Genomic DNA, 15858 nt, shown 5'->3' with positions numbered 1-15858 from the left:
ATATATATATGTATTTATATACACAATGGAATATTTTTCAGTCATAAAAAAGAAAGAAATTCTGTCATTTGTGATAATATGAATGGACCTTGAGGGCATTATCCTAAAGGAAGTAAGTCAGATGAAGAAAGACAAAACTGTATTGATCTCACTTACATGTTGAATCTAAAAAAAAAAGAACTCATAGATACAAATTAGTGGTTGCCAGAGGCAGGGAGGGGGTAGGGAGTGGGGCAAAATGTGTGAAGGTTGTCAAAGGTACAAACTTCCTGTTATAAGATAAATAAGTTCTGGGATGTAATGTACAGCATGGTGACTACAGTTAACAATACAATATTGTATATTTGCAAGTTACTAAGAGAGGAAATGTTAAAAGTTCTCATTGCAAGAGAAGAAATTGAACTATGTACGGTGACGGACGTTAACTAAACTTATTGTGGTAATCATTCCCAGTACATACACATATCAAATCAGTATGCTACACACCTAAAACTAATAAAATGTTATATGTCAATTATATCTTAATAAAAATTTTTTTTAATGAGAAGAAAAATAGAACGTCAATCATAGGAGTAAAATGATCAAAAACAAACAAACAAAAAAATCTCATAATTCAAAGACTAACTCCTAGCTGGAAAAAATAATGTTTAAGAAGTATTCTTAACACAGTCATTCTAAAAGTAGTGGTATTATACCAATGAATCCAATAATACAAGTATGATAGTCCCAAATAAGTGTTTTAGATGCTACATTGCTTCTAGGACCCTGTAGAAATTAAAGGCTAAAAAAGTTTCTATGCAGTTTCTGCATGTGAAAAGACATACATTTTCTTTAAAATCTATCTATGAATAATATTGGTAAGTCCTACTTTGCAGTGACTTATATTTTTAAAGTGAAGTTTGCTCCTGGAATATGACAGTTAAAAATTACAAGATTCATTTAATAGCTGTTGGTAGAGTTGGGGGGTTGACAGGAATGATCCTCACTTTACTCACCCAACACTTTACTCAACTAAAGTTTCAGGGAAAGTACGGTAAGTAAAAGAGTTCAGAAAGCTACGTTATGTACGGCTGATGTGTAAAAAGGTCTATTTCCAGTACTACAATCACTTCATATTAACGGGTTATTCTGTTCTGTGGGGCAAAGACTTTTGAAAAACCTTCTTTACTAAGACCTACCTCCCAAAACATAATCCTCCCAAATAGAGGAAAAAAACCCTCCTGTTGGGGGGCAAGCCTGGTGGTGCAGTGGTTAAGTTCGCACATTCCGCTTCGGTGGCCCAGGGTTTACCAGTTCAGATGCCGAGTGCAGACCTACACACTTGGCAAGTCATGCTGTGGTAGGTGTCCTACGCATAAAGTAGAGGAAGATGGGCACGGATGTTAGCTCAGGGCCAGTCTTCCTCAGCAAAAAGAGAAGGATTGGCAGCAGATGTTAGCTCAGGGCTAATCTTCCTCAAAAAAAAAAAAAAAAAGACTAAAGCAGTCCCAAGATTAGAAAGAACTTTCCTCAAATTATTTCCAAAATTTTATTAACCCTTAAAAACAACGATTAAAAAAAAATTTAAAAAAATGATTAAAAAGAAGTGTAAAACTTATACTTTGAAAACCACAAAACATTGTCAAAGAAATTAAAGACAACCTAAATAAAATGAAAGACATCTGATGTTCACAGACAGGAAGACTTAATATTATTAAGATGGCAACACTCCTCAAACTGACCTACAGATTCAATGCAATCTCTATTAAAATCACAGCTCACTTTTTTGCAGAAATTGAGAAGCTGATCCTAAAGCTCAAATGGAAAATCTAAGGAGTCTGAACAGCAAAAACATCTTATTAAAAGAAGAACAAAGTTGGAAGACTCACCCTTCCCGATTTCAAAACTTATTTCAAAGCTACTGTAATCAAGGGGCCAGTCTGGTGGCACAGCGGTTAGGTTCACACATTTCGCTTTGGTGGCCCGGGGTTCACCAGTTTGGAACCCGGGTGTGGACACGACACCGCTCAGCAAGCTATGCTGTGGTAGGCATCCCATGTATAAAGTGGAGGAAGATGGGAACAGATGTTAGCACAGGGCCAGTCTTCCTCAGCAAAAAGAGGAGGATTGGCAGTAGTTAGCTCAGAGCTAATCTCCCTCAAAAAAAAAAACTTTTAGAAGAAAATATAAGTGTAAATTTTCATGACCTTGGATTAGTCAACAGTTTCTTAAATATGACACAAAGTATGAGCGACAACAACAAAAACAGATAAAGTGGACTTCAACAAAATTTAAAACATCTGTGCATCAAAAGACACTAGCAAGAAAGTGAAAAGACAACCCACAGGATGGGAGAAAATTTCTACATATCATATATCTGATAAAGGACTTGTATATAGAATATATAAAGAACTCCCACAATTCAACAATAAAAAGACAAGTAACCCAAATTAAAAATGGGCAAAAGCCTTGAATAGACATTTCTCCAAAGAATATATCCTACTGGCCAACAAACACATGAAAAGATGCTCAACATCACTAGTCATTAGGGAAATGTAAATCAAAACCACAAGAGACCACTTCATACCCACTAGGATGTCTACAATCAAAAAAACAAATAATACAAATGTTGGCAAGGATGTGGAGAAATCAGAACCCTCATACTTTGCTGCTGAAAATGTAAAATGGTGCAGCCACTGTGAAAAGCAGTTTGGCAGTTCCTCAAAAAGTTAAATATAGAGTTACCATATGATGCAGCAATTCCACTCCTAGGTATATATCCAAGAGAAATGAAAACATCTGTACACACAAAAACTTGTACATGAATGTTTATAGCAGCATTGTTCATAATAGCTAACACCACCTAAATGCCCATCAACTGATGAATGGATGAACAAAATGTTGTATATCCATTTAATGAAGTATTATTCACCCATAAAAACGAATGAATTACTGATACATGCTACAATGTGAAGGAACCATGACAACATTATGCTAAGTGAAACAAAGCAGTCACAAAAGACCACATATTATTTGATCTTTTTTTTATATGAAATGTCTAGAATAGGCAAATTCATACAAACAAAAAGTAGATTAGCGGTTGCTGGGGGGGCAGAATGGAGAGTGACTGCGATATGGGTAAACTGTTCTTTTGGGGATGATGAAAATGTTCTGGAATTATATAGTGGTGCTGGTTGCACAACATTGTGGATACACTAAAAACCACTGAATTATACACTTTAAAATGATTAAAATGATAAAACTACACGTTACATGAATTTTATCTCAATTTAAAAAAAGATAATCAAGAGCCAGGTTTTTAAGAATCTGGATTTCACTCTAAAGCCCATGGATACGATTAAAGGATTTTTAAGCAAGCAATAGGATTAGATTTGTATTTTAGGAAGATAACTCCTGCATAACAGTGCTGTGAATGCCTAAACTTTAGTATATAAATTTAGCAATAACTGATTTGGGTGTTCAGAAGCTCATGCTAATAAAATCCTGGTCCCTTGCTACATCTTGGATAAGTATGTTTGCCAAGTAATTTATCTCTAGATATGAATTATTATTTTATTTATTTATAAATACTTATACACTGCTTACTACATGCCAAGCACTATTTAAATGCTTTAGAAATAGTAACTCATCAAATCCTCATAACAAATCTGAGTCTATCCCCACTTTATAGAAGAATAAACTGAGTCACACAAAGATTAAGTAACTTGCCTAAAATCACACAGCTATTAAATAATGCATGTTTTTGAAACTGAGTCTTTATTCACAAGACTGATAAACACATGGAATTTTGATTTGCTGATTATCTTTACCATTTTTAATTTCTAAGAAAAGCACTTCTTCATACTCTTCAACTCTTCTGTTCATCTGTTTTCAATTTAGTATGCACTAAATTTTTTTCTGCGCAAAATTTATAGTGCTGATTCTATCCATTCTTGTGAAGTTTGGTTGAAAAACATTATCAAGAAAGTTATTCCATTGTTTCATTTACTATATTTTACACTGTAAAGATGTTATTTGTGTTTACTGTAATAGAGTAGTAATTTAGTTAACTAATGGCATTCTGTTCAGCTACCTCATTACCCAGTTTTTTCCCTAAAAAAGCAATAATGAATTTTTTAAAGGAATTAGTCGTTTTATCAAAAGAATCTATTATTCAAATATTATACATAAATCTTTATCTTGTACTCAGTATTACAGGTAAATATAAAGATAATGAAAGAAAATGAAAATAAATAAGAAAATGAAAAGTTCTTAAAAAATAATTATAAAATTCATGCTATATGTTTATATTTCCTGTTCATTCACTCTACATTAACCTAATATTCTAGAGAATATGATTGAACAATAAAAATGAAAAAACCCTTGGAGTTCATACAATTTTATAAAAGCTTATTCAAGTAAACTTTTAATTTGTAGTGTTTCTAAAGTCCTTATAACCTATTATCTAAGTATTTATAAATTGAATATTTACACTTGAGAACATTAATTTATGATCATTAATTCCATTTTACAGTAGTACTTTTCCAAGTAAAATCTTCATTTCAGAATGAAAACCCAATAGGCAAGTTGCTGCTTAAAAACTGGAAAAAAGAGAAACAGTAACAAATTCTCTAAGGCTTCTAATTACAACTCCATTGTGAAGGACAGCTACTTGTTAGCTTAAGCCTATGTCTGGGTGCTTCATTGCTATAGGACACACTTATACACAAGGTATTTTACTGACCTACCCAAACGATTATAATGGATGCTTTAATTCAAACAAATACTTAAGATTGTGTAATCAGGCCCCCATCAAAAAACATTTAAGTGTTTCAGCACATTGCTAACAAAAGTATCTTAATGTCTAACATCCAAACTAGCAGTGCAGTATGTATGATTACTAGGCAAACTTGAATTTTATTCAGAATTAGTGTTCACAACATACAGTTAAACACAAGACAACAGTCACTTACATGGGGCAGTAAGCTCATATTTTGTTTTTACCTTTGTGCTTAGCCTACAGAAACCATCAGAGTAAATAAGTTCATACCCCCTACATACTCTTTAACTCTATGACCCTTTAAACTATTTTAAAAAGAAATTTTAAAGTTCTAAACTTCAATTTACAATTATCAAGTATATGGTCTAACTATAAGCTCTGGTATACTCTGCATAAAAGTACTTTCCTATTAACAAATAAAAGTCACCCACATTATTAACTTCATTCTCTAATCTAGACTGAATTATGAAACCCTTGAAAACTCTATGTTATCACTGTTTATTCACATACAATCTCTTCTACTAAATTACAAGCAATATGTAGTCAGGATCTGTGTAAATTCATTTTGAGTGAATGAATAAATAACAAAATCACGACTAAGTTACCTATACTTGCACATAAACATCAAAAAGCATCCCTAAAAATCTACAATTGGCTACATTATAGAACACAGGAATATATACAAGAATAAAAAATGTCTTATTACCTTTATGTCCTTTAAAAACAAAATAGTTTTCCCTTTTAGAAGGTTATAGTGGTTGAACAACAAAAGTTAAAGAGAAAACAGTACATGCTGTATAAATCCATTTAAGTGAAATTCTAAAAAGAGGCAAAACTAATCTACAGTAAGGAAAAACACCAGTAGTTTCCTGAAGGACTGGAATGGGCAGAACTGACTATAAAAGATGAACAGGTAGCTTGACGGGGTGACTGAAACATTATCTTGTCTGAGGCAATTACACAAATGTAGACGCTTGTTAAAAACTCATGGAACACTTAAAAAGAAGTGTACCTCTGTACCTCTATAAAGATGGTTTGTTTTTTAAAAAAGGAGGGAAAGAGAGAAGGAATACAAGAAGTAACAGCAGAATCAACAAGTAAAATGTAGAGAGTACCATGAGAACATGAAGACACAGGTAGAAGAAGATTAAAAAACAGTGGGAGAGAGGGACAGTAGAAAGAAGAACCAAAGTAAATTAATAGGGTCCTATGAAAAATATCACCATTCATATAGCATTTAATAGTTTTCAAAGTCCTCTAACATTATTTCAGTTATTCTTCCACATAACTCTAAAGTAAGCAAGACTGATAATAATGTCTCTGCTGAAGAAAAGGAATGTGTACATGATTTTCCATGAGGTCTCAAGACCAAACTAGAATTAAAATCCTTATTTTGCAATGCCTAACACAAAACTTTCAGGAAGTTAACAAAGACCAACTATAGCAAGAAACAACTAACTCCTGAGGCTCTATTAGTACTGTTTTTTCTGTTGCTCATCTCTGCACAAATTTAACTAGGCTCTGAAACATACCAAAAGAAATAAGGTGCAATGATTTCTAGACTTCCATAAAACTACCGTCCAAGAAATCAAGAGCCCATGGTACCCTGCATTTCTAAAGTAATTTTCAGGTGATGGCTTGCTTACCCTTTCCCTACTTTCCACTCTGAGTACCATCATCATTCAAGACATAGGTGGTTAGACCAACCATGTGCTTCAGTTAAATCTCAAAGACACCACCAGAGCCAGGCAATGATTTGCTAATTTTGAGCGTTAAAATGTTCCCCCAAAGGGTCATCATCATATTCTTTACTGATTTTTATGTGTGGTTTAGAGAATTTCTCTCCTTATTTTATGGAAGCTAAATTTAGCTTTAAAAATTCTATACAAAGTACTCTTTTTATACCATCTAAACAGTGGTATAATCTTATCAGGGCCAAAACTATAAATGCCAATTATCAAATGTTTGTAACGTAAGAGAGTCACTATAAGCTCAAAACTCTGGGGTAAAATTGTCAAGTTTCAAATTCCAGCCTCCTCCACTACCTATGTGACCTTGAGAAAATTAGTGAACCTCTCTATACCTCAGTTTGCTCACTTATAAAATAGGGATACCGATAGTTATCTCACAGGATTTTTCTGAGGATTAAATGCGAAAAACATCTGTAAAATGCTGGTACACATAAATTGCTCAAAAAATGTTTTCATTATTACTAAGTACTATTACTTAGTACTTAGTACTTATTAACTAAGTACTATTACTATTAACTAGTAATAACTAACATTATTACTAAGAATTTATTATTCCTTAAGTATTAACATTGTTTCTTTTAATATGTCCTACAAAGATTGCTTTAAGTAGATTTTTTTTAAACTAAAACTACATTTATAAAGATAAGAGTAATCAACAACTTAGCTCACTATTAGAAACTTTTCTGCTCTTGTCTCACTGTCAAAACCAAGTACCAAACTTACTAAAAGACTAATCATAGCATATCTGAACAGGAAAGAAGTGATAAACATTCATGGCTAGGCAGCAGTAATAATCATCAACTATTTATCAAGAAAATATTAAAAATAAAAGCAAGAGAAAATATTTTTTCAATAGCTATTAAGAATAAATAAAACTGAAAAATTTCATGTAACATCTTTAGTTCAAATCACCAAAAATATAGATCCTTTATCACATCTTTAATCCATAAAGAAAATTTCTACCTATTCATTCAAGTACATGTTTAAAAAATTAGTATGTTATACCTTGTTAGTTTTTTTAACATTGATTTTTATTAAGACAACAGTAAACAAGAGACACATGAATTTCTTTTATATAACTTGAAATAAAATCTTAGCAACAAAAAGAAAAGACAATTAACATAAGTTAATAAGCTACATTTCTATTGAAGAATGTTTTTTACCTCTCTAAAGTTAACAAGACTATCCTCTGCCACTACATAATCAGGCCCAACTGATGCTTCAAATTAATTTACTCTTTTATTTTTTTCTATTTGTTATTCTTAATAGAAAATATAATCTGATGAGTCAACTTTTTCTAATAAAAGTAGTAATTTTTTATATATAATGTTGATCAAAATAAGAAATGTTTTTCTATACTACCACTTTAAAGTTTAGAGGACTCCTGGAATAATTACAGTAGAGTCAAGAGTGAATTAAGATCAGGTCAAGAAACATCGGATTAAATATGAATTTCTACCTCTTATTGTAATAACAATAGAATTCTAGTATTGAATAAAAATAATGAAAGCAGAGGTTACAAAGAAACGCAAAAAGATATGGTAGGAAATCAGAGAGAGACTGATCCTAGAAGCAAAAAGTTGGGATGAACTATGTATGACTTATCATATGTTTGAACTTCATTTCCATAATGATATTTTTAGTTTACTGGGTAGGGATCAACAGAGATTAACATACACTAAACAAGAAAAGGATTGAACGATTATTTTTAATGTTAAATATTTTCCAAAAATCCTTTCCAGTAAGATATCTTCATATATTTCATCATGTAAGAGTTAACGGCCTAACTATCTTACAAACACAGACCCTACAAAGAGAAATCAATCAGGCCTAACGGCAAATCAGAATTATTCCATCAAGCCAGTAAAATCCTACTGTTTTTAGGATTTTCATTTGTAAACCATAAAGTATAATTACGCATTATACCATACCAAATAGACTGACCATAGGAAAAAAAAAAAAAGGTAGTATATTTTCCCCTAACTCATTGTAAGATTTCATATTTTCTTTTAAAAATCTTCTAATCTTAAATGTTTAATTCATACCAAGATCACATCATATTGGAGTTCAGCCAGTTTAACTAATTCTTTAATTTGATCCATCATGTAATCTCTTAACTAATGTTTTTAAAAGCATTTTAAAATTTTAATCCATTGTTTTTATTATTCTATTTTTTCCAATTTGCTTATATTATTTTTCCTGTTTTATTTGATTTTCTATGATCTTATCTTACACGCCTATATTTTTAGAATTACCTCTTAATCTTATTTGTTTACTTTCATTTAGTTTCACTTTTATCTCAGTTTTTTATATGGCAAACAATATAGGCTAAAATCGATATTTTTCAATACAGAAAGTTTAAGAAAGGGTTACCTTTTCCTCTGTGTAACTGAACTTTCTCTCTAGGTACTCCAAAGAAGAATCTTAGCCTTCAAATTTGAACCCCGTAACTGTAAACCATTTTATTTGTTTTAATATATACAAAACAATCTTCTTTAAAGAAGTAGGGAAAATGCAAAAATAGAATCAAAAAGTAAAAACTTACAATATATACTTTTGTCCAGAATTTTTTCTATGCAAGTTATTTTTAATATAATTACAACAGTACCTCTTTCATTTATTTATTTTATTAAGGGTTTCATATTAACCATGGGGTCATCAGAAACATTATTTTAATGCCTATGTATCATTACATTAAATAGCTAGATTGTTTTCCCATCATCAGGCAATTACCACGTTAATTAAAAAGGTAATATCAGAACCATGTATGGTGATGGATGTTAATCAGACTTCCTGTCATGATCATTTCCCAATATATACAAATGTCGAATCATTACGTTGTACACCTGAAACTATTATAAGGTTACATATGAACTACACCTCAACTTAAAAAAAAACACTAATTGCTTATTCCTTAAGACAAAAAAATAGTAGTAGTAGCAGCAAGGACCAGCATTGATATGTAGGATACATGCAAACTTAACCGAATGGTAAACAGATTTTTGAATCTATTTTTAAAGCTTAATAACACCCAACTGCAGGTTTTCCAACCTTGTTGTCATAAACAAAGAACTTAAATTTGCAAAAAGTACATTCTCTGAAAAATTTAATAAATTGTATGACAATAATTAAATTCCTCTCACCCTGGCTTAGTTTTTAATTATTAGATGGAAATCTAGACTACTGATGTAGAGCATACATACACAAATATTACTAGACAATATTTCATATAATACAGGGAGTCAGTAGAGCATAGTAGTTATGAACACAGACTCTAAAGTGAGACTACCTGAGTCGGAATCTTGGCTCTACAACCTACCAACTGTGTAACGTTGGGTAAGTTACTGATCCTCCCTATGCCTTAGCTTCCTCACCTGTGAAAGAGGATAATGATAATCCTCTCAAAGGGTTGTTATGAGAATTCAGTGAGTTCATATCTGTAAAGTTCCTGGCACACAGTAAGCACTATTTAGCTGGTTGTTTAAAATTTTTTAATTTAGCTAACATTTATTGAGCTATTTAAATTTATTTACTATGTGCTAGGTTAAATGCTTTACATGAATTTGCCTCAAATATTCTTCACAATAACCTATGATGAAGATATTATTATTGCCCTCATTCAAAGGTGAGAAAAGTGAAGCACAAAAAGATTAAATGACTGAGCTGAGGCCACACACAAATGTCAGAACAAGGATTTGAACCTAAGTCTGACCGCATGGCCTACAATTTTAACATAGATTACAAAGTACACTATACACTAGAAGTAGCAGCCTCCTGCTGTACTATGTCCTATAAAGAGGGCGGGAGAGACATGGGAGACTTTGCTGAAATAAATTAGAATATGTATTTCCTGGAATGAAATAGAGTACTTAAAAAATTAATATAAGAAATGTCACTATAATACAGAACTATTTATGTATGAAATGATATGATTTCTGATACTTGTTTTAAAATAATACAGCCTGGCGGAGAGCAGAGGATAAAGAAACAAGATTAGACATATATTGATAATTGTTAAAGTTTGGTGACGGGCATATAGCAGTTCACTATTTTATTCTCTCTACTTTTATATATTCTTTAAAATGTCCATAATAAAAGGTTAAAAATAGAAATAGGATGCATAGATTAAATGTTTTCATTATAGAAGCAAAGAACTTTCTTATGATACCCTGTATTAAAGATATAAAAGGATATGACATACGTGATACTTAAGACATTTTACATCTCATACATAATCTGTAAAAGGGTGTTCTTTCTTTAAATAATTCAGTATTCTCTCAACCAAAAGGAAAAATTAGTAAAAGTAGTCAGGCACAAACATGTAAACATACATATTAAATGGTTGTCTGCATTTCCACCAACTTGTTGAAAATATTTATTTAAAAAATTAAGTCTTTTTTTTCATATCTTTCTCCTCTCTGATAATCTCTAGTATTATGACACTCTCTGGTTTGTTGTCCAGAAAAATAGATAGGTTTGTACAGACAAAGACGATTCTACAACATGGTCGTAAATTGAACAAAATGAATAAACAACAGAAATCTGCTTCACTAAGAAACACTTGTAAAAATTCCTCACCTCAAATTGTAGTTGATTTTCATACTAATATATATCTATGGGCTTCTTGTAAACATAAATATAGTCAATTATTAACTTGAGAACCTTTAATATGCTCTAAATTATACTGTTAAAACAATTTAGGTGATACTAAAGGAAAAAACTAACATTTATTAAGCTAGACACTACACTAGGGCCTTTTCATACACATTAGCTCACTAACTTTAAAAGATTATATACATTTTTATAGAAAGAATATTAAAGTTTAGAGAGGTAAAATCACCTGCCCAAAGTCACAGAGCTAATAAGTAGCTAAACTGGTATTCAAACTTAAGCTCAATAACAAAACCCACTTTTCTCCCCAATATACCAGACTACTATAATGGGAGGCAAACACTTCGACTCAAGTCAAACTTAAATATTTAGGGATTTTTTTTAAGTAGATCACAAAATGTTTAAGTTACTTGTTACAGGTACTTTTTACAGCAGCAACTTGGTTTTGGGTAGAGAGCATCAACTAAAATACAAAAAGCACTGTTTCTGCTACTGTGTGACTTTTTTTCTAAGTCTCTTAATTTCAGCCTCAGATTACTCATCTCTATACCAGGGAAATTAATAGTCTTGCCGTCCAATTCCAAGATTCAAAGATGACATGTGAAATTACTTCAAAAACTACAAAAACAACACAAATAGACTCTTTTTCATCTTACGACGCCAAAAACAACACAAAATAAAGCTTTAAAAAGTCAGCTGTTTAAATTACTCTACACATTCTATTAACATTTACAGAACTTTCTACAACTCTTTTTTCTAAGCATAGCTCAGTCATCATCTCTATTACTTGGCTTTCCTTAACCTTAAAAAAATAATGCAATAGTAATGATATCAATGCTTTTGTAATAAATAATTAATATACCATTTTGAAATCCTCAGCATATAAAAGTTCTAAATTCTTAATTTTCAAACTAAATATGTGTTGGTGTCACTCTTTTAGTTATATTCATGATCTTAATGTCTGAGCCTTTTCATATTCCGTTTGTTTGTAAAAAGCTAGAATTAAGATCTGGAATTCTAAAGTAAAACACCCAACACATGATTTTTAATGATTTTGTGGTTTTTTTCAAGGGTTCTCAGAGCAGATACAATAGCTAACAAGCACATCAAACACAGCCCCAAAATCCACTAAAACATTCAGCTGCTCTAAAAGAAGGATCAGGCTCTTTAGAAGAAAACTACATTGTATGAGTTTGCAAAGTTTCCCACTTTCTCATTTAAACTCCATTTCAGAGAAAGCCTTTGCATACTCACACAATATGCTTTAAAATCGCACTTTGCTGACCTTCCAATAGTCCAGCTCTATGAAAATTCTGTGATGGGTGTAACTTCAGAGAATCTGAAAAACACAAAAAGCATTAAGTACTTTTTATGCTGAATGCTTTATTGAAAAAAAAAAAAGCCTAGGATAGCATACATCTCTTATATAACTGTCACGTATTTTTAAGAGCTAAAGTCCATATTTGTGAATATATTCCCTGCAAAAGAAGGCTGAATTGCCTCCACATTGGTATCTATGCTAAACTTAGATTTTCATAAAGCATTTGTTTCATGGAAAATTATCTCATGATTACTGCACAAATGGTGTTAATGTCTTGACTATTTTTAGGACCCAATTGTACCACATTAGCCCTCCTCTAAGAATCATCTCTTGATATCGTCTCTTCGTTCTGACACTCAAAACTACAGTATTTCCAAACTACTTCAGGTAACGTTGCCCGAAAAACATCCTACAGGGTGGTGACTGCCAACTAAAGTCATTAGAGCAACAGACAAATGGCTACAGTCTTTAAGCAGGACTCTGTGTACAAACTCAATCGTCAGTCTATAAAGTCCAGTACCTTCCACAGTAAACTACCTCACTCGGATTCACTTAATTTAAACATGCTAATGTGAAGCTGAAGTCCCCCTTTCTGGAACGGGTGGAATCAGCGGATGGATACATCCAGTCAAAAACTGAAGAAATGCTGAATTTCTCAAGAAGGAGGTTCACACGGGCACATCTTTTTTTTTTTTAACATGTAAAATGAATAGCTAATAACCCAGTTATGTCTTTTGCCCCCTCCCAGTATTTTAAACAGCCGTGAAGAGTGCAGTGGGAACGCTTCGACTTGACTTCCCTTGCACAGGGAACCTGTTCTAACACATTCTTGTGGCGTCCAGTACAGGAATTTAACCCCAATAGAGATCGGCTGGAGTGTCAATATTTTAGATCCCGGGAATCCCCTCCAGGCCTTGGCCAAAAGAGTTTTAAAATGAGAATCTCTGTCCGATGTCCCCTCCCTGCCACGAGCCCTGGAACGGCAACGAAAGAGAAAATTCTCAAAGGACGGCGTCTGAACCTGAGCTGGTACCCCTGGGACAGGAGAAGAATAAAACTAATCCAGAGAGAGCACCCCGATCTTTGTCAGAGAGAGAAGTAAGTAATTAGCATGCCACAGAGGTGGAGAGAGAGGAAAAAAAGAAAATTCGGGCCCTTTCCAGCAGAAAGATGACGAGGAGAGGAGGAACGCCTGGTCGAGGGGGGCCGTCCCAACCAGGGGAGGGAGTGGACTAGGCCGGAGGGAGCGAGGGTAGAAACGGTGGCGCGCAAACAACCTGGAGGGGGAGGAAAATGGTGACCCTGCACCCAGAACCGGCCCCCGGCCACGCCGCCAGTTTGGGGGCAACTTTGCTGGGGAGGATGGTCCTGGAAAGAGGAGCCGCGGCGCACCAATGGCTGCGGCCCCAGCGCGGGGCCCAGGCCGGGGGATCCCCGAGCGGGGGAGGCCGGGCCGGCGGCTCGGGGAGTGCGGCGGGGCCGGACAGGCCGAGGGACGCTCGGAGCCACCGGTGCTGCAGGGACCCGGGGGCCGACGGCGTCTGGGCCCCGCGAGGCCGGCGGCTGCGCGGGGGAGGGGCCGCCACTCCTCCCCGGCCCCTTCCACCATCACCCGACGCGGTCGGCCGCTCCCCACCCCCCGAGCCAGGCCATCCCGGCCCGGGAGAGGCCGCCTCCCGCCCCCCCGACCCGAACCCCGCGGGCTCCCCGGGCCCGGCCTCCCCGCCCCCACGCCCCAGCCCCCAACCTGACTCACCTCGCGAGTACAGGGACTTGGGCGACTCCAGGTCTAGGTCCGCGCTGAGCAATGAGATGAAGTCCGAGGGCATCGCAGCTCGACCCAGCCCGGCCCGAGGGCAGCGGGAGGGGGGGAGCGGCGGTGGCGGCGGCACCTCCTCTCCGGGACCGCGGGCACCGAACCGGGGGCGGCGAGGCGAGGGCGGCTGCCGCTGCCTCCTCCTCGAGGGCAGTGACTTCCACCGGACGGAGGACCGAGGAAACGGCGGCGAGGTGGAGGGGAAACTCCACGGGGACTAACTCCCGGCGAGCTAGGAGGGGGGTTCAGGGCGGGGAAAGGGAGGGGGGAGAGCCAACGGGTCCGTTTCGTGCTTCTCCTCAGCGAGAACTGACGGTCGCCGCCACCGCCGCCGCCGCTGACAGGACTCTGAGCCCCGCCCCCCGCGGGGCACTGCGCAGGCGCGGAGGGGGGCGCCTCAGAGCGGGGAAGAGCCGGGGCGGCCGGCGGAGGGCGGGGAGGCGCGCCACGGAACAGCATCAACAAGGGCTTCGCTTCCTGCCGCCTCGGCCGCGGCTGCTGTTCCCCAGCCGGGAAAGGGCCCCGCGGGCTGGGAGGGAGGGAGGCTGGGAGGTGTCCGCGCCTGGGGCCCCGGGGAGGGAAAAGGTATTTGCGCCGACCTGGTGGCGTTGGGCCCGAGGCGGCCGGCCCAGCGCCGAGCGCAGCGCAGGAGGAGACAGACCTGGCGGAGCCGAGGTGTCTGCGCGAAGAGGGGAAGGACCCCAGAGCCGGGCTCGGCCGGGGAGGGCTGGCTTGGGGTCTCGCATGGGAATGGAGTTTCGTCGCTTGGACAGTCACCACCCCTCTAGGGATTTCATAGCAATGTCAAAATTGAGTTGGACAAAGAGTTGTCAAACTCATTTGTTTCTTAATGACAGCCCATATCCTAAAACCTCGAGTTATTGGTTGTTTTTAATTAAAGTACCTTCTCCCCCTTCCTTTACCCTCTCCCTTCTCGCTCTCCTCCCTCCCCCATCCTTTAAAAGCTGGGGGAAAAAATCTTTCTGACTGTGCTGGAGTGGCTGGGTTTATTCAGAGTGGGAGATAAAAGATTATTTAAAAATTGGATCGTATGACTCCCCCTGGTTATTCTAGAGGAAAAACGAGGAAAAGCAAACCTACACACCACTCTTCCAAGCAGTTTTTCGTTTTTTGCCCTTGGACTAGACCAGGGTGGAGGAAGAACACATTTAATTGAGTTTTTGCTATTATGTTTATGGGGCCAAAAGTTTCCGTTGCAAAAACTGAAAATCCTCACCTACACCGCAGACCGTTTCCTGACTCTAATAGACTTCTGAGAAATTTTTAATCAAGTTATTAAAATATCATTTGGAGCACAGGGTATGCATCTTGGGAAATAATTTTAATCTCGTGTGGAATATTGATGCCAGCAGCCACTGGTCAACGTTTTTAAGCTATTTGAGTTGGTTTCGTTTTTGTTATTTTGTCTACAAAGATAGTGACAAATCACAAAAGTTAATCTGATGTACTATATATATAATATACATATATATATATTATATGTATATACAATTTATGGAGCCTTTTCCCCAGGAATCCGGATAATTCATCCAGACTTGGCATGCCAGGGATGGGGAAGAAGCTCTCAGCAAAGGAGGCT

General features: G+C 36.4%; 1 protein-coding gene across 4 annotated transcripts in view; it reads right to left on the bottom strand.

Annotated features, from left to right (window-relative positions):
- NFAT5 (nuclear factor of activated T cells 5) overlaps positions 1–14606 on the bottom strand; it is a 123228-nt gene extending 108622 nt beyond the window's left edge. For 2 of the 4 annotated variants that reach the window (XM_046682979.1, XM_046682980.1), the window contains exons 1-2: positions 14199–14606; positions 12407–12460 (exon numbers count right to left, since the gene is read on the bottom strand). In XM_046682979.1, the coding sequence (XP_046538935.1) occupies positions 12407–12460; positions 14199–14271 (127 nt within the window). In that variant the 5' untranslated portion in view covers positions 14272–14606. Of the gene's footprint in view, positions 1–12375; positions 12461–14198 lie in introns of those variants that run through there. The other 2 variants (XM_046682981.1, XM_046682982.1) reach the window with 2 other exon arrangements.
- Between the last annotated feature and the right edge of the window lie 1252 nt (positions 14607–15858).

The sequence above is a fragment of the Equus quagga genome, chromosome 13 (genome assembly GCF_021613505.1).
Source record: "Equus quagga isolate Etosha38 chromosome 13, UCLA_HA_Equagga_1.0, whole genome shotgun sequence".
Classification (NCBI taxonomy): Eukaryota; Metazoa; Chordata; class Mammalia; order Perissodactyla; family Equidae; genus Equus; species Equus quagga.
This window is presented reverse-complemented; position numbering and strand designations above follow the sequence as displayed.